This window comes from Pan troglodytes, chromosome 13 (genome assembly GCF_028858775.2).
Source record: "Pan troglodytes isolate AG18354 chromosome 13, NHGRI_mPanTro3-v2.0_pri, whole genome shotgun sequence".
Taxonomy (NCBI): domain Eukaryota; kingdom Metazoa; phylum Chordata; class Mammalia; order Primates; family Hominidae; genus Pan; species Pan troglodytes.
Genome location: NC_072411.2, coordinates 144,133,772 through 144,158,972, shown reverse-complemented (window position 1 = coordinate 144,158,972; position 25,201 = coordinate 144,133,772). Strand labels below are relative to the sequence as shown.

The 25,201-nt window shown below is 59.5% G+C and overlaps 1 protein-coding gene across 4 annotated transcripts; it reads left to right on the top strand.

Moving 5' to 3' along the window:
• The first annotated feature begins 1,894 nt into the window (after positions 1-1,894).
• Positions 1,895-11,199, top strand: PDCD1 (programmed cell death 1). 4 transcript variants are annotated; one of them, XM_016950951.4, is made up of 5 exons: positions 1,895-2,062; positions 8,186-8,545; positions 8,813-8,968; positions 9,183-9,217; positions 9,789-11,199. In XM_016950951.4, the coding sequence occupies exons 1-5, from the start codon at positions 1,987-1,989 to the stop codon at positions 10,026-10,028; spliced, it is 867 nt and encodes a 288-aa protein (XP_016806440.1). In that variant the 5' UTR covers positions 1,895-1,986; the 3' UTR covers positions 10,029-11,199. The 4 variants fall into 4 exon arrangements, with proteins under 4 accessions (XP_016806440.1, XP_063647094.1, XP_063647096.1 ...); XM_063791024.1 differs by having other exon boundaries at positions 1,910-2,062; positions 9,792-11,199; XM_063791026.1 differs by lacking the exon at positions 8,813-8,968 and having other exon boundaries at positions 1,910-2,062; positions 9,792-11,199.
• Positions 11,200-25,201: the final 14,002 nt, after the last annotated feature.

The following is a 25,201-nucleotide window of genomic DNA, read 5'->3' as shown; positions in this document are numbered from 1 at the left end:
CCCCACCAGGTCTCCTCTCCCATGGCCCAGGGGCCTTCAGTGGGACTGAGGGGAGGAGGGAAGGAGAGCGGGTGACAGGGAAGAACTGCAGGGAGAGAGGAGAGGGGTGGGAGAAGGAGAAGGAAGGAAGGGGCAGGATGGAAGCTGGGATTCTCCCTGTGCCCACCCCCTACTCCAGGACACGTGTCCAAGCCCTGGCAGGTGGAATTTTGGGGGCAGGGCCTTGGTGGTGAGGAGACCTTCCAGGGGTCTGATAGCATCTCCCATCTCAGAGCCCACCTCCTGGGCCCAGCCTCCCCTCCAGCCCACACAGTGGCATTCCCAGTCCTCAGAGGACAGCTTCGTCCCACAAAGCTCAGAGCCTTGAGGAAGGCCCACTGCTGTCCTGGAACAGAGACAGCATTCAACAGAGGTTGGAACAAGGCTCTACAGGGCTGGGGGCAGAGGGAGGTTCTGTCCAGAATCTGCCTTCAGGACAAGTACAGCCAGCAGGGGCAGCTTAGCCACTTATCCACTGCCTGGGCGAGGCGCAGGGCTATGGAGGCACCTACCAACCAACAGTTCTCCAGCCCCAGAGCCCCAGCCCCTGGGGCACGAGGGTGGGCGTGCCAGGAGACAGTTGCTGCGGGCCACCTTAGCTGTCTGGCAGCACAGTGGGTGCTGCCAGGCTCCCTGGGGGCCCCCGCCAAGCCCACCTGGCCAGCTGGGCCCCCCCCACCTCCCCACCAAGCCACCCACACAGCCTCACATCTCTGAGACCCGGGAGTGGCCCTTTGTTCATAAACGAGAGCTTCCTTGCCGTGGCCGCGCCTCGCAGACATCATCTTTGATGCTCTTTTTCCACTGTTTCGGTGCTTTAATGTTTTCCCTTCAGAGCCGGGCCGAGTGTCTCTCGGAGCCAGGCAGCCGCGCCAGCTGTCAGGCGGTTTCTAGCCTCGCTTCGGTTATTTTAAGCTGATGAGCCTGACGCATCTCATCACTAATATCAGCAGTTTCATTTCTCCTGTTTTCCATTCGCTGTAATAAAATGCTCAGCACAGAATACAAGGAGATAAGCAAGCCGTTTCACAAACGCCGGGCCGCCAGCCAGGCCCAGGCACTGGACCCCCTGAACCACCCTACCCTGGCATGAGTGGGCTGGAGGGCAGGGCCCCAGGGAAGAAGGTCAAGGCTGGAAGGGGAGGTCAGCCTCACAGCCAGCCCCTGCCACCGCCCCGGCCCCCCGTCAGGCTGTTGCAGGCATCACACGGTGGAAAGATCTGGAACTGTGGCCATGGTGTGGGGCCATCCACAAGGTGGAAGCTTTGAGGGGGAGCCGATTGGCCATGGACAGTTGTCATTCAGTAGGGTCACCTGTGCCCCAGCGAAGGGGGATGGGCCGGGAAGGCAGAGGCCAGGCACCTGCCCCCAGCAGGGGCAGAGGCTGTGGGCAGCCGGGAGGCTCCCAGAGGCTCCGACAGAATGGGAGTGGGGTTGAGCCCACCCCTCACTGCAGCCCAGGAACCTGAGCCCAGAGGGGGCCACCCACCTTCCCCAGGCAGGGAGGCCCGGCCCCCAGGGTGATGGGGGGACGGGGGAGGAGAAGGGCCTGCCCCCACCCGGCAGCCTCAGGAGGGGCAGCTCGGGCGGGATATGGAAAGAGGCCACAGCAGCGAGCAGAGACACAGAGGAGGAAGGGGCCCTGAGCTGGGGAGACCCCCACGGGGTAGGGCGTGGGGGCCATGGGCCCACCTCCTCCCCATCTCCTCTGTCTCCCTGTCTCTGTCTCTCTCTCCCTCCCCCACCCTCTCCCCAGTCCTACCCCCTCCTCACCCCTCCTCCCCCAGCACTGCTTCTGTCACTCCCGCCCACGTGGATGTGGAGGAAGAAGGGGCGGGAGCAAGGGGCGGGCACCCTCCCTTCAGCCTGACCTGGGACAGTTTCCCTTCCGCTCACCTCCGCCTGAGCAGTGGAGAAGGCGGCAGCTCTGGTGGGGCTGCTCCAGGCATGCAGATCCCACAGGCGCCCTGGCCAGTCGTCTGGGCGGTGCTACAACTGGGCTGGCGGCCAGGATGGTTCTTAGGTAGGTGGGGTCGGCGGTCAGGGGTCCCGGAGCCAGGGGTCTGGAGGGACCTTCCACCCTCAGTCCCTGGCAGGTCGGGGGGTGCTGAGGCGGGCCTGGCCCTGGCAGCCCAGGGGTCCCGGAGCCAGGGGTCTGGAGGGACCTTCCACCCTCAGTCCCTGGCAGGTCGGGGGGTGCTGAGGCGGGCCTGGCCCTGGCAGCCCAGGGGTCCCGGAGCCAGGGGTCTGGAGGAACCTTTCACTCTCAGTCCCTGGCAGGTCTGGGGGTGCTGTGGCGGGCCCAGCCTTGGCCCCCAGCTCTGCCCCTTACCCTGAGCTGTGTGGCTTTGGGCAGGTGACTGCCCAAAGTTTGGGCAGCTCGAACTCCTGGGTTCCTCTCTAGGCCCCAACTCCTCCCCTGGCCCAAGTCCCCTCTTTGCTCCTGGGCAGGCAGGACCTCTGTCCCCTCTCAGCCGGTCCTTGGGGCTGCGTGTTTCTGTAGAATGACGGGTCAGGCTGGCCAGAACCCCAAACCTTGGCCATGGGGAGTCTGCGTGGCGGCTCTGCCTTGCCCAGGCATCCTTGGTCCTCACTCGAGTTTTCCTAAGGATGGGATGAGCCCCATGTGGGACTAACCTTGGCTTTACGACGTCAAAGTTTAGATGAGCTGGTGATATTTTTCTCATTATATCCAAAGTGTACCTGTTCGAGTAAGGACAGTTCTTCTGTCTCCAGGATCCCTCCTGGGTGGGGATTGTGCCCGCCTGGGTCTCTGCCCAGATTCCAGGGCTCTCCCCGAGCCCTGTTCAGACCATCCATGGGGGAGGCCTTGGCCTCACTCTCCCGGATCGAGGAGAGAGGGAGCCTCTTCCTGGGCTGCCCGTGACCCTGGGCCCTCTGTGTCCACTGTGACCACAGCCCACTCCTGGACCCTCTGTGCCCGGCTGGCTCTCTGTGCCCAGCCAGCCTGCACCTGGGGATGCCAAGGCCTGGGGAGGGTGGTTTCACCCAGGCCAAGCCTAAGACAGTCCCTCTGGGCCCTGCTGGGTACCGGGGTGTGACACCACTGGGAGGACAAGATGAGGAGCACCCCTGGGGCCGCCCTGACACCCCCTCGAGGCTCCTGTTCTGGGGGTCCTGGTGCCCCTTCACTGTGGCAGGCGACTGGGGGTTCCCCACCTCGGCCCCTCTCCTGGGGCCTGCTCCCCGGCACCTGAGGCAGCATCCTTGTCGGGGCCCTGCCTTTCTGCCTCAGCGCCACCTCTTAAGGGAGGCCCGTGGGTCACTCAGGACTCAGAACTGGAGATGCTGGACAAAAGGCAAAGAGCAAAGGGCCAAAAGGCATCCCAGGGAGACGACTGCAGGGGAACCAGAGGGCAGAGGGGCGCTCGTCACAGGGGAGGAGGAGCTGAGTGAGGCAGGAGGGGAGCCGAGCCTCTCCCCCGTGTCCCGGCTCTTCAGGCACGTACTTGAGACACCACCCTCCCCGACCCAGGCGGGAAAGATAAGAGCAAGGTGTCTGCAGCCAGACACTCATGCCTCAGGTGCCCGCGCTTGTGCCGGACAAGACTCTCACAGGTGGCATAACTCGGTTTCCCCACCGGTAACACTCAGCACAGGGCACTCAGCAAGGCGCAGTGGGCATGACTGGGGTCCTGTGTGTCCTGACCCAGATGTGGCCACCCCGGCTGCAGTGGTCTTCATTCCAGGATGCCTCTTTTCCCTCCTGATCTATTCACTGCGTTTGCCATTCGGTCATTCCCGGGGTCACCACTCCCACCTCAGGTGTGTGTTTCCCTTGTGTTTTATGGGATATCCCCAACCCGGCTGCTTATTGGCCCCGTCCGAGGGCAGGAGCATAAATAAGAGCCTCTGCTTTGGCGTGGGACCACTGTGAGCTCCAGTCAGCGCTGCCACTGCTGAGCTCTGGGCCTTTGACAGGACTTGGCCCCTTACTGACTTCTCCGTGTGCTTTGCGTCATGGGTGAGGACGCCTCCTGGCAAGGCTGCATCCTGAGGATTAAATCGGGTCATCTGTGAAAACTGCCCAGCCCAGCCCCTGACACTTTTTTGTTTGTTTCTTTTAGTGACAGGGTCTTGCTCTGTCACCCAGGCTGGAGTGCAGTGGTGTGATCTCGGCTCACTCGACCTCCGGGGCTCAAGCAATTCTCCCACCTCTGCCTCCAGAGTAGCTGGGACTATAGGCACGTGCCACCCTGCCAGGCTGATTTCTTCCATTCTTTTTAGAGACAGGGTCTCGCTATGTTCCCCAGGCTGGGCTCAAATGGTCCTCCCACCTCAGCCTCCCCAAGTACTGGGATTACAGGCATAAGCCACTGCATCTGGCCTCCATGACACATATTTTTAAAGTCTGATTTTTAAAGTCAAACTTTTGAAGTCAGATTTTAAACCGACTATTTTGAAAAATATACAAAAAAGTTTAAAAACAATGAATATCCCTCACCTAGGATCAATAACTAAGAATATTGACACATTTGCTTTGGGGACTGGGCGGCTGGAGCTGCCATAACAAAGCTCCGCCGACCGAGTGGCTTTTAAACAGAGCCTGCCCTCTCGCCGACCGAGGGCTGGACGTGCAGGATGGAGCTCCGCAGGGTTGGCTCCCCTGTGCTCTGAGGGGCTCTGCTCAGCCTCTCCCGGCTGTGGCTTAAAAACAGAGCCTGTCCTCCCGCCGTGGGGGGCTGGACATGCAGGACCGAGGGGCCACAGGGTCGGCTCCCTGTGCTCCGAGAGGGCTCTGCTCAGCCTCTCCCGGCTGTGGCTTAAAAACAGAGCCTGTCCTCCCGCCGTGGGGGGCTGGACATGCAGGACCGAGGGGCCACAGGGTCGGCTCCCTGTGCTCCGAGAGGGCTCTGCTCAGCCTCTCCCGGCTGTGGCTTAAAAACAGAGCCTGTCCTCCCGCCGTGGGGGGCTGGACATGCAGGACCGAGGGGCCACAGGGTCGGCTCCCTGTGCTCCGAGAGGGCTCTGCTCAGCTTCTCCTGGCTGGGGGGTTTTGTGGCCACCCTCTGTGTTCCTGGGTTCAGAAGCATCCCCCAGGCTCTGCCTTCATCTCTGCACGGGTGACTCTGTACAGGAAGCCAGGGCTGCTGGTCAATGCCCACCCAGCCCTGTGCCCTCATCTTACCTAGTCCCAGCTGCCGTCACCCTATTCCTAATAAGGCCGCCTTCTGAGGTCACAGGGTTAGGACTTCCGCACAGGAATTTGTGGGGACACGGTTCGGCCCACAGCCCTTCCCACCTCCACACACACACACAACTGTGAGGAGTTGGAAGATCCCACTCCTCACCCCTGCCAGGTCCTCTAGGGACAAGCTCGCTGTCCTCATCCCAGCACAGCCCGTGGGACGGTTTCCTTGTCCCTAATGGGACCACGGTCAGAGATGCCGGGTCTGGTCTGGGCCAGCAGGTTCCTCCGCCCGGGGCAGGCAGCCTTCTTCTGTGCGCTTCTGGAAAGCAATGTCCTGTAATGCGGTCTCTCTGCGGGAGCACCCCCACCGCCACCTCACAGGCCTGTTCCACAGCCCCGGGATGGGCTCTGTCTCCCTCCTGACCCTGCATAGGGCACAGCCCTCTCTCATCAACCCACGATCCTACGTGGATCCAAGAGGGAGCACCTGGGGAAACAATGGAATCCCATAGAAACACCCCAAATCTAACTTGACCCAGGACCAGCCAGTGGTCACTTCTGAATATTCACATTCCTAGTAGACACTACCAGCCAAGGGAGGCCAGGAAGCCTTCCTGGAGGAGGTGGCCTGAGGACTGGGGTGAGGCAGGCCCTGCGTGGGGGCCGCCACCCAGCACCCCCACACTGGGTGGGAGCCAGTCTCTGAGACTGGCTGGGGGAAGTAGGAGAGGGGGCTGCTTGAACTGCAGACACCGAGGTCTAGCCCCCACCCCACCCAGCCAGTTGGTGGAGGCAGGGGAGGCCGAGGGGCCCAGCTGGACCTGCTCCCCGGGGTGGATTCCAAAATAGGGGGGTTGGGGGGGTGCGGCACAGGAGCCCAGGGTCCTGGCTTGAGGCCCAGTGGCTGAGGGCTGGTGCAAGCCAGACAGGAAAAGGGTTGAGCCTGTCAGCGCCAGCACAGATCAAGTCAGGAGCAGGTCCCTCCACCAATGTGTGCAAATAAATAGCAGCTAAGTTTCTAGTTACAAGAACAATGCACAGATGGTCCCAGGGACATTGCGGTGTGGACACGCAGCGGCCATTGTCCTGTCGCCAGCACCTCGCCCTACAGCTGGGGGGTCCCTTAGCACTTCCTAGCCATGCAGGGTCCTTGCTCACAGTACCCGTGATGACTTCGGTTCCTCACCTGCCTGTCTGTCCCGACAGCTGCATGGCAGCCCTGGCCTGGGAGATGGAGACCCCGAGGGGCTGCCTGCGGTGGTGGGGTCCCTGGGTCCCCACTGCATTCCCAGAAACCCAGAGGGCAGGGCATTTCCCCTGCTCTGTGCCGACTCCACCCAGCCCCAGCCTAGGCCCAGTAAGGGCTGCAGCCCACCCTGTCCCAGGCTGCCTCCCAGGAGCCCTCTTGGCCCTGATGCCAGAAGCCCATCTTCCTCCATTCAGGCAGGTCTCTGAGTGCCCTGGCCTGGCTGCCCGCTGGCCCTGAGAGTCACACTACCCCACAGCCCTCCTTGGTCAAAATCCACTCTGGAGTGGCTGGAAGATTCCCAGGGCCCACCCTGCACACGCCTATGCAGGGAGCTTCCCCTGGCCAGCCGGCAGACAAGGGCGGTCTCAGAGAGGGGGCTCACCTCAGCAGCCCCTTGTGTAGCTGGCCCTCGCCCCTGCCACCTCTGGGAACACCACCAGGAAGCTGGGGGACAGGCACGCAGGTGAAGGAGGCGAGCGCTTGTCAGCCGGGAGGCCATGGGCACAGAGGGAACAGGGACACCCTGGGTGGCCTCAAGGTCACTTCAAACCCCTCACTCGTCCCCTGGGAGGGTGCCCAGTGAGGTTGGCACTAGGAGTTGGTCCTGGTCACATGACAGACCCACCCACCTCTGGTGTCCAGCCAGCACGCCGTGGGCCAGCCTGGCTGCAGGGACATGAGGGCAGCAGCCCCCTCCTCCTCTGAGCTGGTTGCTCCTCGAGTCATCACCACCGCCTGCCACGGAGGCCGCCCGTCCCAGGAAGCAGAGGGACCGCAGCTGTGGCAACCAGGGCCTGGTCTCTGTATCACCTCGCTGGGGGGCCGTGCCCAGGCCTGAGACGGAACTGAGTGACAGTGCACTGGGTCTGACAGTGCGGGGCTGGCACCATGTTTGGGGAACCCTGTGGCATGGGACATGTGAGTGAGCCGGGAAAATCACCCCGTTGCATGGCATCTCGGGCCTGGATCTTAAGCGCCTGTGTTGGTGCCTCTGCCTGGCGGAAGAGCCGCAACCTCCACGTTGCCATGCGGGTGTCCCAGGCCCTGGCCCTGGCAGGCATATGTTTCAGGAGGTCCTTGTCTTGGGAGCCCAGGGTCGGGGGCCCCGTGTCTGTGCACATCCGAGTCAATGGCCCATCTCATCTCTGAAGCATCTTTGCTGTGAGCTCTAGTCCCCACTGTCTTGCTGGAAAATGTGGAGGCCCCACTGCCCAGGGCAGCAATGCCCATACCGCGTGGTCCCAGCTCCGAGCTTGTCCTGAAAAGGGGGCAAAGACTGGACCCTGAGCCTGCCAAGGGGCCACACTCCTCCCAGGGCTGGGGTCTCCATGGGCAGCCCCCCACCCACCCAGACCAGTTACACTCCCCTGTGCCAGAGCAGTGCAGACAGGACCAGGCCAGGATGCCCAAGGGTCAGGGGCTGGGGATGGGTAGCCCCCAAACAGCCCTTTCTGGGGGACTGGCCTCAACGGGGAAGGGGGTGAAGGCTCTTAGTAGGAAATCAGGGAGACCCAAGTCAGAGCCAGGCGCTGTGCAGAAGCTGCAGCCTCACGTAGAAGGAAGAGGCTCTGCAGTGGAGGCCAGTGCCCATCCCCGGGTGGCAGAGGCCCCAGCAGAGACTTCTCAATGACATTCCAGCTGGGGTGGCCCTTCCAGAGCCCTTGCTGCCCGAGGGATGTGAGCAGGTGGCCGGGGAGGCTTTGTGGGGCCGCCCAGCCCCTTCATCACCTCTCTCCATCTCTCAGATTCCCCGGACAGGCCCTGGAACCCCCCCACCTTCTCCCCAGCCCTGCTCGTGGTGACCGAAGGGGACAACGCCACCTTCACCTGCAGCTTCTCCAACACATCGGAGAGCTTCGTGCTAAACTGGTACCGCATGAGCCCCAGCAACCAGACGGACAAGCTGGCCGCCTTCCCCGAGGACCGCAGCCAGCCCGGCCAGGACTGCCGCTTCCGCGTCACACAACTGCCCAACGGGCGTGACTTCCACATGAGCGTGGTCAGGGCCCGGCGCAATGACAGCGGCACCTACCTCTGCGGGGCCATCTCCCTGGCCCCCAAGGCGCAGATCAAAGAGAGCCTGCGGGCAGAGCTCAGGGTGACAGGTGCGGCCTCGGAGGCCCCGGGGCAGGGATGAGCTGAGCCGGTCCTGGGGTGGGTGTCCCCTCCTGCACAGGATCAGAAGCTCCAGGGTCGTAGGGCAGGGACCCCCCAGCTCCAGTCCAGGGCTCTGTCCTGCACCTGGGGAATGGTGACCGGCATCTCTGTCCTCTCGCTCTGGAAGCACCCTAGCCCCTCTAGTCTGCCCTTACCCCTGCCCCTGACCCTCCACCCTGACCCCGTCCTAACCCCTGACCTTTGTGCCCTTCCAGAGAGAAGGGCAGAAGTGCCCACAGCCCACCCCAGCCCCTCACCCAGGCCAGCCGGCCAGTTCCAAACCCTGGTGGTTGGTGTCGTGGGCGGCCTGCTGGGCAGCCTGGTGCTGCTAGTCTGGGTCCTGGCCATCATCTGCTCCCGGGCTGCACGAGGTAACGTCATCCCAGCCCCTCGGCCTGCCCCGCCCTAACCCTGCTGGCGGCCCTCACTCCCACCTCCCCTCCCTCCACCCTTCCCACACCCCACCCCACCTCCCCCCATCTCCCCCCCAGGCTAAGTCCCTGATGAAGGCCCCTGGACTAAGACCCCCCACCTGGGAGCATGGCTCAGGGTCAGCCTGGTGACCCCAAGTGTGTTTCTCTGCAGGGACAATAGGAGCCAGGCGCACCGGCCAGCCCCTGGTGAGTCTCACTCTTTTCCTGCATGATCCACTGTGCCTTCCTTCCTGGGTGGGCAGAGGTGGAAGGACAGGCTGGGACCACATGGCCTGCAGGACTCACATTCTATTATAGCCAGGACCCTACCTCCCCAGCCCCCAGGCAGCAACCTCAATCCCTAAAGCCACGATCTGGGGCCCCAGCCCACCTGCAGTCTCTGGGGGTGACTGGCCCACGCGTGTGCCTGCCTGCGGTCTCCAGGGGTGCCAGACCCATGCGTGTGCCTGCCTGCGAGGGCGTGGGGTGGGCTTGGTCATTTCTTATCTTACATTGGAGACAGGAGAGCTTGAAAAGTCACATTTTGGAATCCTAAATATGCAAGAATGCCAGGGACATTTCAGAGGGGGACATTGAGCCAGAGAGGAGGGGTGGTGTCCCCAGATCACACAGAGGGCAGTGGTGGGACAGCTCAGGGTAAGCGGCTCTTAGTGGGGGGCCCAGGTTCGGTGCCGGTACTGCAGCCAGGCTGTGGAGCTGCGGGCCTCCTTCCTGCGGTGGGCCGTGGGGCTGACTCCCTCTCCCTTTCTCCTGAAAGAAGGAGGACCCCTCAGCCGTGCCTGTGTTCTCTGTGGACTATGGGGAGCTGGATTTCCAGTGGCGAGAGAAGACCCCGGAGCCCCCCGTGCCCTGTGTCCCTGAGCAGACGGAGTATGCCACCATCGTCTTTCCTAGCGGAATGGGCACCTCATCCCCCGCCCGCAGGGGCTCAGCCGACGGCCCTCGGAGTCCCCGGCCACTGAGGCCTGAGGATGGACACTGCTCTTGGCCCCTCTGACCGGCTTCCTTGGCCACCAGTGTTCTGCAGACCCTCCACCATGAGCCCGGGTCAGCGCCTTTCCTCAGGAGAAGCAGGCAGGGTGCAGGCCATTGCAGGCCGTCCAGGGGCTGAGCTGCCTGGGGGCGACGGGGGCTCCAGGCTGCACCTGCACCAGGCACCGCCCCACCACAGGACTCATGTCTCAATGCCCACAGTGAGCCCAGGCAGCAGGTGTCACCGTCCCCTACAGGGAGGGCCAGATGCAGTCACTGCTTCAGGTCCTGCCGGCACAGAGCTGCCTGCGTCCAGCTCCCTGAATCTCTGCTGCTGCTGCTGCTGCTGCTGCCTGCAGCCCGGGGCTGAAGGCGCCGTGGCCCTGCCTGACGCCCCGGAGCCTCCCGCCTGAACTTGGGGGCTGGTTGGAGACGGCCTTGGAGCAGCCAAGGTGCCCCTGGCAGTGGCATCCCGAGACACCCTGGACGCGGGGCCCAAGACTGGGCACAGGGGTGGGAGGTGCATGGGGCTGGGGACTCCCCAGGAGTTATCTGCTCCCCGCAGGCCTAGAGAAGTTTCAGGGAAGGTCAGAAGAGCTCCTGGCTGTGGTGGGCAGGGCAGGAAACCCCTCCACCTTTACACATGCCCAGGCAGCACCTCAGGCCCTTTGTGGGGCAGGGAAGCTGAGGCAGTAAGCGGGCAGGCAGAGCTGGAGGCCTTTCAGGCCCAGCCAGCACTCTGGCCTCCTGCCGCCGCATTCCACCCCAGCCCCTCACACCACTCAGGAGAGGGACATCCTATGGTCCCAAGGTCAGGAGGGCAGGGCTGGGGCTGACTCAGGCCCCTCCCAGCTGTGGCCACCTGGGTGTTGAGAGGGCAGAAGTGCAGGCACCTAGGGCCCCCCATTTGCCCACCCTGGGAGCTCTCCTTGGAACCCATTCCTGAAATTATTTAAAGGGGTTGGCCGGGCTCCCACCAGGGCCTGGGTGGGAAGGTACAGGCGTTCCCCCGGGGCCTAGTACCCCCGCCGCGGCCTATCCACTCCTCACATCCACACACTGCACCCCCACTCCTGGGGCAGGGCCACCAGCATCCAGGTGGCCAGCAGGCACCTGAGTGGCTGGGACAAGGGATCCCCCTTCCCTGTGGTTCTATTATATTATAATTATAATTAAATATGAGAGCATGCTAAGGAGTTCTGTCCTGTCCGGTGGCTGTGGGGGCAGTGGGCAGGAGGGAGGGAGGCCTCCAGGGAGGGGCAAGGCTGCAGCCAGGCTGAGGCTGCGTGTGGAGGGTGCTGGCGGCTCCCCTGGATCCTGGCCTGAGTCAGGCCTTTCCCTCGCTGTCCCAGAAACACGCAGGCCCTCCTCGCCCTGTTTGCCCCACTCACACATAGAGCCCTCCGGTGAAAAATTCCTCCAACATCACGGGGCTGGGGACACCATCTTCCCCAAGCCCAGGCCTTTTAGGGGGGTCCCACGGCCCCCTGGCCCCAGGCTTCCTGGCCAGGCATGGGTGTCCCTGAGTGACTGTGCCTGCTCCATAGCCCCCGTGTCCCCATGTCTACCAGTCCCTCCGGGCAGGGGTGGTACCTGGTGCCAGGGCGTCCACAGCGGGGTGGGAGGGCTGCCCTGGGCTATGAGGGACACAGCATCTGCGGGTCCCTCCCCAAGTACACAGGGTGGGGGCAGCGGGGGAGGCGGGGTCACGTCTGCTGGAGCCCTATCACCCTGCTGGGGTCCTTGGCAGCTAGCAGCAGGGACGGTGCAGGGAACGGAGCCCTGCCAGGCCCTCGGGCGCCGCAGCCACACACCCACTGACACCCCGGGGCTCATTCTCTGCTTGCCATCCTGGATCCCAGTCCTGGACCCCATGCCTGTGTCAGGGACAGGCACAGAGACCTCGCAGCTCTGGGAACTCCCGGTGAGATCTGGCAGATCAGGCCTGGCAGGGAACGCTGCCCGGGGGCTCTGCACATGATGTGGGTTTCCATCCGCAAAACCCAATAGGTCCCAGGGAAAATGACCACAGGCAATGAGAAAGCCAGAGTGCTGCCTGTGAGATCAGCGTCCGGAACTCACAGCTCTCAAACACCCATTCACAGCGCAGCGCGCCAGCATCCAGAACTCAAGGCTCTCATTCATCCATTGACAGCGCAGCGCGCCAGCGTCCAGAACTCACGGCTCTCAAACACCCACTCACAGCGCAGCGCGCCAGCATCCAGAACTCACGGCTCTCATTCATCCATTGACAGCGCAGCGCGCCAGCATCCAGAACTCAAGGCGCTCATACACCCATTCACAGCGCAGCGCGCCAGCATCCAGAACTCACGGCTCTCATTCATCCATTGACAGCGCAGCGCGCCAGCATCCAGAACTCAAGGCGCTCATACACCCATTCACAGCGCAGCGCGCCAGCATCCAGAACTCACGGCTCTCATTCATCCATTGACAGCGCAGCGCGCCAGCATCCAGAACTCAAGGCTCTCATACACCCATTCACAGCGCAGCGCGCCAGCATCCAGAACTCACGGCTCTCATTCATCCATTGACAGCGCAGCGCGCCAGCGTCCAGAACTCACGGCTCTCAAACACCCACTCACAGCGCAGCGCGCCAGCGTCCAGAACTCACGGCTCTCATACACCCACTCACAGCGCAGCGCGCCAGCATCCAGAACTCACGGCTCTCATTCATCCATTGACAGCGCAGCGCGCCAGCATCCACAACTCAAGGCTCTCATACACCCATTCACAGCGCAGCGCGCCAGCATCCAGAACTCAAGGCTCTCATTCATCCATTGACAGCGCAGCGCGCCAGCGTCCAGAACTCACGGCTCTCAAACACCCACTCACAGCGCAGCGCGCCAGCGTCCAGAACTCACGGCTCTCATACACCCACTCACAGCGCAGCGCGCCAGCATCCAGAACTCACGGCTCTCATTCATCCATTGACAGCGCAGCGCGCCAGCATCCAGAACTCAAGGCTCTCATACACCCATTCACAGCGCAGCGCGCCAGCATCCAGAACTCACGGCTCTCATTCATCCATTGACAGCGCAGCGCGCCAGCATCCAGAACTCAAGGCTCTCGTTCATCCATTGACAGCGCAGCGCGCCAGCATCCAGAACTCACTGCTCTCAAACACCCATTCACAGCGCAGCGCGCCAGCATCCAGAACTCACGTCTCTCATTCATCCATTGACAGCGCAGCGCGCCAGCATCCAGAACTCAAAGCTCTCAAACACCCATTCACAGCACAGCGCGCCAGCATCCAGAACTCAAGGCTCTCATACACCCATTCACAGCGCAGCGCGCCAGCATCCAGAACTCACGGCTCTCATTCATCCATTGACAGCGCAGTGCGCCAGCATCCAGAACTCACGGCTCTCATACACCCATTCACAGCGCAGCGCGCCAGCATCCAGAACTCACGGCTCTCATTCATCCATTGACAGCGCAGTGCGCCAGCATCCAGAACTCAAGGCTCTCATACACCCATTCACAGCGCAGTGCGCCAGCATCCAGAACTCACGGCTCTCATTCATCCATTGACAGCGCAGTGCGCCAGCATCCAGAACTCACGGCTCTCATACACCCATTCACAGCGCAGTGCGCCAGCATCCAGAACTCACGGCTCTCATTCATCCATTGACAGCGCAGCGCGCCAGCATCCAGAACTCAAGGCTCTCATACACCCATTCACAGCGCAGCGCGCCAGCGTCCAGAATTCATGGCTCTCATACACCCATTCACCCCATTCACAGCACAGTGCGCTAGGAGATGGAGTGGCGGGCGATGTTTCATCTAGGACAGCAAGAGAGAAGATGCTCCCGGCATAAACCTAGCCAGAAACGTGGGAAAGCTGCCGCAGAGGCTGAACTCAATCAAAGGCACCCTGACCCCCAGGCCCCGAAGAGGCGCCACAGCTGCAAACATGCACGTTCTTCCGATACAATTTGTAAATTTAATACGATCCCAGTAAAAACCACAGTTCTGGAACTACCATGCTCATATGGAAAAATTAACAAGCAAGTAACAGCCAAAAAAACCATGAAAAGAAAGTGAAAGAGGACCAGCTTTATGAGCTCAGGGGAAACTTACTGTAATGAAAACAGGGTGGGATAAGCACCAGAAGACACAGGAACAGGCCCAGTCCCTGCGACCCAAATCAGTGAGGGAAAAACGACTTTTTAACCAACTGCCCAGGGATAGGGATAGCCATCTTGGAAAAGTATTAAGTTAGACTCATATGCACAAAATCCCAAATGCAGCAGAGAGAAAAGCATAAAAAAAGAACCCTGGCCGGGCGTGGTGGCTCACGCCTGTGATCCCAGCACTTTGGGAGGTCGAGGCGGGTGGATCACAAGGTCAGGAGATTGAGACCATCCTGGCTAACACGGTGAAACCCTGTCTCTACTAAAAATACAAAAAATTAGCCTGGCATGGTGGCGGGCACCTGTGGTCCCAGCTACTCAGGAGGCTGAGGCAGGAGAATGGCGTGAACCCGGGAGGCGGAGCTTGCAGTGAGCCGAGATCATGCCACTGCACTCCAGCCTGGGCGACACAGCAAGACTCCGTCTCAAAAAAGAAAAAAAAAGGAACCCTACAAGAAAGAAGAAACCGTGGGTGCATTCTTACAGTGTGGGAGGGGAAGGCATTCCCAATGAATAAAGGACATCAGGCAACAATTAAAGAGAAGACTGATACACTGAACTCCATATATTGGAAAACAAAAAACTTTAGCTTGGCAAAAAAAATCATAAACAAACTGAGGGAAAATGTTTGCACCACCACAAAAGAGCGAATATGCCAGTCGTAGGAAGATCTAAGAGTCTGGAAAAAGCAAGGTCAAAAGTACACGAGAAAGTGCAGGAGACATAACCCAACAGCTCAGAGAAAATGTGTGTGCGTGAGCCTGTGTGTGCACGTGTCTACACGTGTGTGGACATATGTGTGCATACAAATGTGTGTATGTACATACACAGGGGTATGTGTGTGGGTGTGTGTGTACAGGTGTGCGGACGTGTGTATCTACAATATATGTATATACGGCAGTGCATGCGTGCATACCCATATCCCTTAAACAATGAAAGGTTGTTCAGTTTCTCTCAACAAGATACAAGTTGAAACTACATCCACCAGGCTGACAGAGCTCTGACAACGGTGCGGCTGTTGGCGAGGCAGCAGGGAGCAGGCCTGAGGGGCTGGCGGGGAAGCCGAGCTGGAGACGCACCGGTGCTGTCTGGTAAGCGGTGGGCACCTGCCCTTTGCCCCCTCAACCCCCGTCCTCATAGAAACACTTCCCAGAGGTCACCGGCAAACATGTGCAGACGCAGAGCCCACGAGCTCACGGCGCTGGCTCGGCAACGGCAAAGCCGTCCAAAGCCGGCCGGGGGCTTGAGCCCGCCCTGGAGTCTCCATCAGCTGAGAGCTGGGGCAGCGGGAGCCGGGAGGAGGCTCAGGGCTCCCCACAGAGGGTCAGGTCACTCAAGACCATGAGGGGACACACGCGCAGGACAGAACAACTCGCTGTCCCCAACTTGCTGTCGTGTGAAAATGACACGGCAGCAGTCTGAGCATCAAACGATGCCAAATTAAAATTAAAAACCTAACTGAGGCTTGGCACAGTGGCACTTTGGGAGGCCGAGGCGGGAGGGTCGCTTGAGCCCAGGAGTTTGAGACCAGCCTGGGCAACAAAGTGAGATCCTGTCTCTACAGAAAAATTTTAAAATTAGCCAGGTGCGGTGGTCCCAGTTCCTCGGGAGGCTGAGGCGGGAGGATCCCTGGAGTCCCGGAGGTGGAGGCCGCAGTGAGCCACGATGGTGCCACTGACTCCAGCCTGGGCGACAGAGCAAGACCCTGTCAAAAAAAAAAAAAAAAGCCTAATTGATTGACACACTTTGAGTATGTTAAAAAGAACATGAGCTCAGATCGATACTCACAAAAAGAGACAAGGCGGGCGGGGAGGGAGGAAGCGGTCGCTGTCCCCGGGCGGGCCAGGCGGGCGTCCGCGGTGTGTTGGCGGCTGAGAGAACGCGGCGCAGTCAGCACTTCGCCTCCCGCCTTCCCGGCAGGCCGCCCCGCGCCGCCGCGCACTCACTTTTTCCGTCCCTGGCTGGCCCCGGGCCTGTGTCGCCGCCTGGCTGCGGCTGCGCTCCCGCCCCACCCACGCGCCCCAGGCGGGTCGTCCCGGCCTCGCACAGCAGCGGCGGCGGCTTCAGGAGCGCCCTGGGTGTGGCCGGGCCTCGGGGCTCCCGGGGGACAGTGCTGGGAGGAGGCCAGGGCGCGTGGGATCCAGAGCGAGAGAGGCGCGGCCCCGCCCCGTGTCCCAGGGCCCTGAGCCCGGCCAGCTCCACCCACCCCCGCGCCCCCGCGCCCCCGCGCCCCCGCGGCCCCGACCCTGCAGCGCCGCCCCCACTCCTGCGCCCCACCCCACCCCCGCCCACACCGGCCGGGTCTACGGAGTGCGTGGGCGTTGGACGCCTTACTCTGCACGGGGGACCGCGGGTCCTGTGGGCCTGGTGGATGGAGCCCAGTGTCCTTGGAATTGGGCGGGGTGGGGGGAGTCTGCCCAGGGCTCCCAGCAGGAGCGAAGGTGAGCAGGGGGGCCTCTGAAAGGGAACCCACCCTCGGGCTACAGGAGACAGGGCTGGCGATCTGGGTGCAGCGCCAAGGCCCTGGGGGCTGGTGGGGCCGCACGAGGGGCTGCGGTGTGAGTCCTGGTGGTCTCTGCCCTCGTGCCTCAGGGCTCCAGTGTGGACAAACCTCGCTCTGAGTCTGGGTGAGGCTCCTGAGATTCTGGAGAGTTCAGGATGTGGAGGTTCCTCTGGAGGGTGACCGAGGCCGTGTGACCACACCATCGCCGTGGCCCCCTCGACTGTGGCACAATCGCTCCCCTTCTTGGGTGGATCTCCACGTGTTCTCCCCATACCTCTGACCCCAGTCAGTCTGCCGCACCCACCAGTGGGGGCCCCTGTGTTTGTCCAGCCTTAGAAAACCTGGCCGGGGTGTGGCCGGAGGGGCACTGCCGGGGCCACTGGCCAGGGCTGTGAGAGCGCAGGACGCCTGTCCCGGGCACGGGGGCACCATCATCCCCAACTACTTAGCCACAGAATCCAAGATTGGTTTGGGGTCTTAAGTTTTTATCTCAATTCAACCTGCAAAACCAAGTTATTACATACATGGAGTAGTATTCAGCCTTAAAAAGATGGAAGTCAGTGCACCCCATTCACAGCAGCGCAATTCACAATTAGCGGCCATGTGGAAGCAGCAGCTCCGTGTCCACCGCCGGAGGAAGGAACGGACAGCACGGTGATTCCGCACAGAGGGAGTCACCTCAGGAAGGAAGGGCTCCCACACCCGCCGCAGCGTGGAGGAACCTCGAGGACGTCACACCGAGGGGCACAAGCCACAAAAGGACAAACACTGTGTGACTCCACACACACGAGGTCCCCAGAGTGGGCCGGTTCATAGGCAGAAAAAGCAGACGGTGGGGCCCGGGGTCGGGGGAGCCAGCGGGAAGTGAGTGTTTAATGGGGACACTTTCTGTTTTGCAAGAGAAAAAGAGTTTCTGTTTCTGGGCTGGGAGGTCAGCCGCTGAACCGCTGAACCACAGTGGCTGGGCGGGGAAAGTGGGCCTCGGCCACTGCCTGGCCTATGCAGGCTGCCCCGGAATCAGGGGCAGGGGCAGGAGGGCCGGGTGTGAGCCCTCAGCCCATGGCAGCCTTCAGCCTCGCTGATGGACAGAAGGGGAAACTGAGGCCCAGGGAGGTGTAGCTGTAGTAGTGAGAGTTCTCTAGAGAAATAGAACCAATGGGCCGGGAGTGGTGGCTCATGCCTGTAATCCCAGCACTTTGGGAGGTCAAGACGGGCAGATCACTTGAGGTCAGGAGTTCAAGACCAGCCTGACCAACATGGAGAAACCCCATCTATACTAAAAATACAAAATTAGCCGTGGGTGGTGGCGCATGCCTGTAATCTCAGGTACTTGGGAGGTTGAGGCAGGAGCATTGCTTGAACCCAGGAGATGGAAGTTGCAGTGAGCCGAGATCGCGCCATGGCACTCCAGCCTGGGCAACAAGAACAAAACTCCGTCTCAAAAAAAGAAGAAAAAAAAAAAAGAACCAATAGAATGTGGAGACAGAGAGAGAGAAACTTACTTGGAGAAACTGGCTCACATGACTGTGGCAGGCAGGCAGGCTGGGGACGCAGGAGGAGCCGAAGTAGCCACTCAAATCCAAAGATGCCTGCAGGCAGGATTCCATCCTCCTTTCTCTCCTTTCTCTCCGGCCTTCATAGACTGGATGAGACTCCTGTGTCGCGGAGGCTGACCTGCTGATTCAAAGTCTACTGATCCCAGCGGTAATTTTATCTTCGAAAAATACCTTCACTGAAACTTCTGGACTGCTGTTTGACCAACATCAGAGTCCTGCGGCCTGGCCAAGCTGACACAGAATGAACCATTGCAGGCCGAAGGAGGCGGAGCAGGTGGCACGCAGGACCCCAGCTCTTCCAGGACGTCTGGGCTCGTCGGGGGAATGGCCGGTGCGGCAGGGGGTCCCTCAGCCAAGGCGGGCCTGCAGCCGATCACGTTTTCACGAGTCCATTGGCCACGTGGATGCCCTCAAGATTATACCGATTGTCATCCACTTTCTTCCTTCTCTTTTCTTGGAATTTTTATAGCTACCCTTTTTTAAAAATTAATAGGCTCTACTATCTAAAGCAGTTTGGGGTTTATGGAAAAGCTGAGTGGAAAGTAGACGGAGCACCCATGTGCCCCTCGCCTCGCCCCTCACACAGACCCTGCACCCCTGTTGTTAGCGCCTTGCCTTGGTGCTGGGTCCTTGCTGTGCGACGAATCTGCGCTGACCTGACCCCATCACGCAGGGTCCACAGCTCGAATTGGGGGCCAGTCTTGGCGTCTTGCGTTCCGGGAGTCCTGGCAAGTGCATGAGGTCAGGTATCCACCATGATGGTGTCAGGAGAGGCTTCCCTGCCCCGAAATTCCCCCGAGCTCCACTATTCACCCCTCCCTTCCCTGGCAACCACTGAGGATTCTTACTGTCTGCGTAGATTGCCTCTCCCGGAATGTTGTATAGTTGGAATCATACAGCATGCAGCCTTTTCAGATTAGCTTTGAGAACTAAAAATAAAATTCTAAGCTCCCAGTCAACTAAAAGGACACCTGTTAGCCAAGGAGACCCCAGAGAAACCTTAACACCTGAGTTCCCAGCTAGGACGGGACAGGAGGACATATACACCTCGTTAGAGCCCCTCCCTTTTGTGGTTTAGACACAAATGCCCAGAGTGAATGTTGAAATAGAGACCATAAGATTGGCAGGACTGGGCCAGGCGTGGTGGTTCACGCCTGTAATCCCAGCACTTTGGGAGGATGAGGTGGGTGGATCACTTGAGGTCAGGAGTTCAAGACCAGCCTGGCCAACGTGGTGAAACCCCATCTTTACTAAAAATAAAAAAATTAGCTGGCCATGGTCGTGGGCGCCTATAATCCCAGCTACTCGGGAGGCTAAGGCAGGAGAATCGCTTGAACCTGGGAGGCGGAGGTTTCAGTGAGCCGAGATCGCACCACTGCACTCCAGCCTGGAAGACAGAGTGAGACTCTGTCTCAAAAAAAAAAAAAAAAAAAAAAAAATTGGCAGGGCTGAATACAGAAGTAAGATGCCAAATTATCAACAGGACCTGAGGCTGCACCAGGCAGGGTAAAGTCACACACGCTGCGCTGACTTATGGCCTGCCTGCCATGAGGTTTTCTTTTTTCTTTTTTTCTGAGGTGGAGTCTCACTCCGTTGCCCAGGCTGGAGTGCAGTGGGGCCATCCCGGCTCACTGCAACCTCTGCCTCCCAGATTCATGCCATTCTCCTGCCTCAGCCTCCTGAGTAGCTGGGATTACAGGCATGCACCACCACACCCGGCTAATTTTTGTATTTTTAGTAGACAGGGTTTCACCATGTTGGTCAGGCTGGTCTTGATCTGACCTCGTATTCTGCCAGCCTCGGCCTCCCAAAGTGCTGGGATTACAGGCGTGAACCACTGTGCCCTGCTGAGGTTTTCTTTTTCTCTAGCAGCTAAACAAGCACCAGCCTCTAGGGAAGCCACATTCACACAGCTGCATCTCACCTGCCGCCAGACGCTGGCTCATAACTCGCTCCCCTCGGCCACCAGCCCTAATGACCACTTTGATTGGACAAGAGACTGATTTCTGTAACTTTTCAATGAAAAGGAATCTTGTGTGGTAAATTTTTGTCCTAAAGTAAAATGACTGGTTATTTAAGAAAGAGAGAGCACAGGACAAACCATTAAGTCCCAGCATGTTGTAAACAGTCTGTATAAGTTGTGATAAGGTTCATTAAAAAAATGTACACCTGTAATCCTAGCACTTTGAGAGGCCAAGGTGGGCAGATTACTTGAGCCCAGGAGTTCAAGACCAGCCTGGGCAACATGGTGAAACTCTATCTCTACTAAATTACAAAAATTAGCCTGGTGTGGTTGTGCATGCTTGTAATCCCAGCTACTCGGGAGTCTGAGGCAGGAGAATGGCGTGAACCCGGGAGGCAGAGGCTGCAGTAAGCTGAGATGGCACCACTGCACTCCAGCCTGGGACACAGAGAAAGACCCTGTCTCAAAAAAAAATTTTTTTTTAAGTATGAAAGGAATTTTGTGTATGTTTAAGTTGGCTATTACTAAAAGGAAATTGCTTATAGCAGTCTTTCTAAAGATTGAACTTTGATATTAAAAGTACACTAATTGGTCCAGGTGCAGTGGCTCACACCTGTAATCCCAGCACTCAGGAGGCCTAGGCGGGCGGATCATAAGGTCAGGAGTTTGAGACCAGCCTGGCCAACATGGTGAAACCCCATCTCTACTAAAAATACAAAAATTAGCCGGGCGTAGTGGCAGATGCCTGTAATCCCAGCTACTCAGGAGGCTACAGCAGGAGAATCGCTTGAGCCCGGGAGGTGGAGGTTGCAGTGAGCAGATATCACACCACCGCACTCCAGCCTGGAAGACAGAGACTCTATCTCAAAAAAAAAAAAGAAGTAGTCAGGATTCAAGTATTGAAAGATGTCGATGTCATTGGTCAAGCTCCCAGGGTGGGGGTTTGCAGGAGGGAAGCCGGCTGGGGATGCCTTGGGAACCTGAAGAAGCAGGAACAGCTGAGCACCAGGGTCAGACAACGCCGGGGGCCGAAGCCTCGGGCTGAAGGGACCGGGCCTGGTCCCCGCATCGCTGTGCAGTAATAGCAGCTGACGGTCTCGCTTTGGGAGAAACGGGAGATAGATACACACACACTGACATTGACATTTCACTTGTGTGCGTTTGGGGAAAGCTGCGGAATGAATGGGACGGAACGACACTCTGGTCTGAGCAGGTAAAGCAGGTGCTTGGGGCCACGAGAACTTTTTTAATCACATCAAGTGGAACACGCTTGAGAGAATGGTTTCGGAAGCCACGCAGGTGCGCTGCGAGATCGTTTCTACCACCTGAGAACCGTCAACAACAGAGGACTTGCCGGGCCTTGATCTCCACATCTGGAAAACAGACACGTTCTCCACCCCGCGGGGCTTCATTTCATACTAAACGGAACGACGCGCTTGAAGCACGTGGCGTGGAGCGAGCCTTCTGCGCATGCGCAAATGCTTCCTCCTCACCCCTCTGCGCACGCGGCAGGAGCAGAAAGTCAGACCAAGAGAACGTCGTGGAGAAGAACAGAAAGGGAGACAGAGACACAGAGAAAGAGAGAGACAGAGACACAGGGAGACAGAGACACAGAGAGAGAGAGAGACAGAGACACAGGGAGACAGAGACACAGAGAGAGAGAGAGACAGAGACACAGGGAGACAGAGACACAGAGAGAGAGAGAGACAGAGACACAGGGAGACAGAGACACAGAGAGAGAGAGAGACAGAGACACAGAGAGACAGAGACACAGAGTCAGAGACAGAGAGACAGAGATACAGAGACAGAGAGTCAGAGAGACAGAGACACAGAGAAAGAGAGAGACAGAGACACAGAGAGAGAGACACAGAGACAGAGACACAGAGAGAGAGACGAGACACAGAGCGAGACACAGAGAGAGACACAGAGAGACAGAGACACAGAGAGAGAGACACAGAGACAGAGACACAGAGAGAGAGACGAGACACAGAGCGAGACACAGAGAGAGACACAGAGAGACAGAGACACAGAGTAAGAGACAGAGAGACAGAGATACAGAGACAGAGAGTCAGAGAGACAGAGACACAGAGAAAGAGAGAGACAGAGACACAGAGAGAGAGACACAGAGAAAGAGACAGAGAGAGAGACACAGAGACAGACACACAGAGAGACAGAGACACAGAGACAGAGACACAGAGACAGAGACACAGAGAAAGAGAGACAGAGACACAGAGACAGACTCAGACACAGAGCGAGACAGAGACACGGAGTCAGAGACATAGAGAGACAGAGATACAGAGACAGAGACACAGAGACAGAGACACAGAGAAAGGGACAGAAAGCGTCAGAGACACAGAGACAGAGACAGACTCAGAGACACAGAGAAAGAGAGACAGAGACACAGAGACAGACTCAGAGATACAGAGAGAGAAGAGACACGGAGTCAGAGACACAGAGAGACAGAGACACAGAGTCAGAGACACAGAGAGACAGAGACACAGAGTCAGAGACACAGAGGGAGACAGAGTCACGGAAAGAGACAGACACAAACACAAAGAGAGACAGTCCGAGACACAGAGACAGAGAGAGACACAAACACAAAGAGAAACAGACACAGAGACAGAGAGACAAGAACAGAGAAAGGATGGGGGAGGGAGAGAGGGAGCAAGAGAGTAACTCCCAGCTGATTAAACACAGCAAAGAGAATTCGTGAACTAGAAAAAAAAAAAAAGCCAAGGAAAACCAACCAGAATGCAGCACAGACACGAACGAGAAGGAGAGTGCACAGCAGAGGGCCATGCGGATGGTGAGGGGTCCCACACCTGCGTCCTGGAGCCCAGAAGGCGGGAGCAGGGTGGGACCCTGGTGGCCACACAGCTGTTTCCTGAGGCTGCGTAGCAAATCACACAGACCTGGAGCTTGAAATGACACAAATGCATCCCCAGAAGTTCTGGGGGCCGGGGGTCTGACATGGCCTCCCCGGGCTAACATCAAGGGGTCCGCAAGGCTGGTTCCTCTGCAGGCTGTCGGGGCTTCGCTTCCCGTCTTTTCCAGCTTCCAGAGGCCACCGGCTCCTCAGCTGTGGCCCCTCCTCCATCTTCAAACCCAGCTCCAAGGCCTCTTCCCTCCTCTCCCACCCTTTGTCCCCTCCCATAAGGACCCTGGTGAGACCCTGGACCCACCCAGATGACCAGGATGATTTCTCACCTCAAGACCCTCAGCCGGCCCTTCGCCATGACGTCGTGGTGCAGGCCCCGGAGTGAGGACGCAGACGGCTTCCGGGCCCTTGTTTGGCCTATCAGACATCAAGGCTGTTTAACATCTTCCTGGAGGTCCTTGCCAGCCCAGTAAGCCAGGACAAGAGGTAAAAGGATGAGGGTTAGGAAGGAACCACAGAGACATCCTGCCTCCACGACAGAGCCCTGACCCCAACACTGGCACCGTGTTCCCCGCCACATTCCTGAGCCACTGCCCGGCCCGGCCTGGGCACAGCAGCAGGGGTTGCCCCTAAGGCTCAGGGTGTGCGTTCGCCCCCCTCACCCTACTGTGAAGGAACACCGGAGGCTGGGTGATTCTTAAAGAAAAGAAGCTTAATCGGCTCCCGGTTCTGCAGGCTCTACAGGAAGCGTGGTGCTGGCATCTGCTCGGCTTCCGAGGAGGCCCCAGGAAACCCACAATCCTGGTGGAAGAGAAGGGGGAGCAGGCGCGTCACATGGCAAAAGCAGCAGCAAGGTGGGGAGGTGCCGCACACCTTTAAACAGCCAGGTCTCGGGGGAACTCGCTGTCATGAGGACAGCACCGAGGCGATAGCAGTAAACCCTTCCTGAGAGTCCACCCCATGATCCAGTCACCTCCCACCAGGCCCCACCTCCAACACTGGGAATTACAATTCGACATAAGATTTGGGAGGGGACACAGATCGAAACCATACAGGGGTGGAAGGAAGGAAAAGAGGCTGGGAGAGCAGCCGTCGGGAATGTGGAGGTGGGGCAGGGGCTCAGGAGCCGGTTGGGTGCCTGGGAGCCGCCCGTGGTGGGAGGAATCTAGGGGGCTGGTCTCTCTCGAGGCACAGGCCTCCCAGGATGCCAGAGGAACTCCCAGTGCAGCAGGGGGGAAGGACTGTCCCCAGGCACAGCGACCCCCCCCCACCAGCAGACACCAGATGTCCTGAGCCTGCCACAACTGGGGCAGTGGCAGGAGGGCAGGAGGAAGGGCTCAACCTGCCCTGAGCCAGGCAGCCCCCCCGCCACACCCTCTCCCAGCCTGGGGCATCACACCTGGCAGAGCCTTCCCCGGTCCTGAGCAGCTGCCCAGACCTGGAGGAGTCAGGGCCTCGGAGCCCTGGGCCCCACCTGAGGAGGCCACGGCTGCTAGGAGGGGCCCTTGGCAGGGCCAGCTCCGGCCCCTTCTTCAGACCTGACCCAACCCCAGCTCAGAGGGTGCTCCAGCCGCAGACAGCCCGGGACGTCCAGAAGCTCCACCACAGCGACCAGAGCTCCTGGGGACCTCGAGCCCAAGTCTGTCTGACACAGGCCGAGGCTGCACACGACCGGGCAGTGACGGCCAGGACCCCCCGGGGTCTGAGGCCCACGTGGACGGACGGACAGACGGCAAAGGCAGGAAGGTGTGCTGCTTCCCAGGCTGCTGCAACAAATCTCACCGACTGGCGGCTGAAGCGATGCAAATGCGTCCTCTCGCGGCTCTGGAGGCCGTCTGAAGCCAAGGGTGACAGGCCCGCACCCTCTCTGAAGGCTCCAGCGCAGGGTCCTTCAGCCTCTTCCAGCTCTGAGCATCCCCCGTGGCTGGTGGCGGCATCACTGCAGCCTCTGCCTCCGCCTTCACATGGCTTCTCCCTGCGTCTGTGACTCACGAGGACGGTCGTCACTGGGCTAAACCCACTGCAATCCACTATGACCTCCTCCTACCTCCATCACGTCTGCAGAGGCCCTGCTTGCAAATAAGGTAGCAAAGTCTGAGCTTCCAGGGGGACATGAAGCTGGGGACGCCGCTCACCCCAGTATA

Coding starts and splice junctions, on each gene's coding strand:
- PDCD1 (XM_016950951.4), top strand. CDS start 1,987: ATGCAGATCCCACAGGCGCCCTGGCCAGTCGTCTGGGCGGTGCTACAA. Junction 8,546..8,812: donor GGCAGAGCTCAGGGTGACAG/GTGCGGCCTCGG, acceptor GTGCCCTTCCAG/AGAGAAGGGCAGAAGTGCCC. Junction 9,218..9,788: donor GGCGCACCGGCCAGCCCCTG/GTGAGTCTCACT, acceptor TTCTCCTGAAAG/AAGGAGGACCCCTCAGCCGT.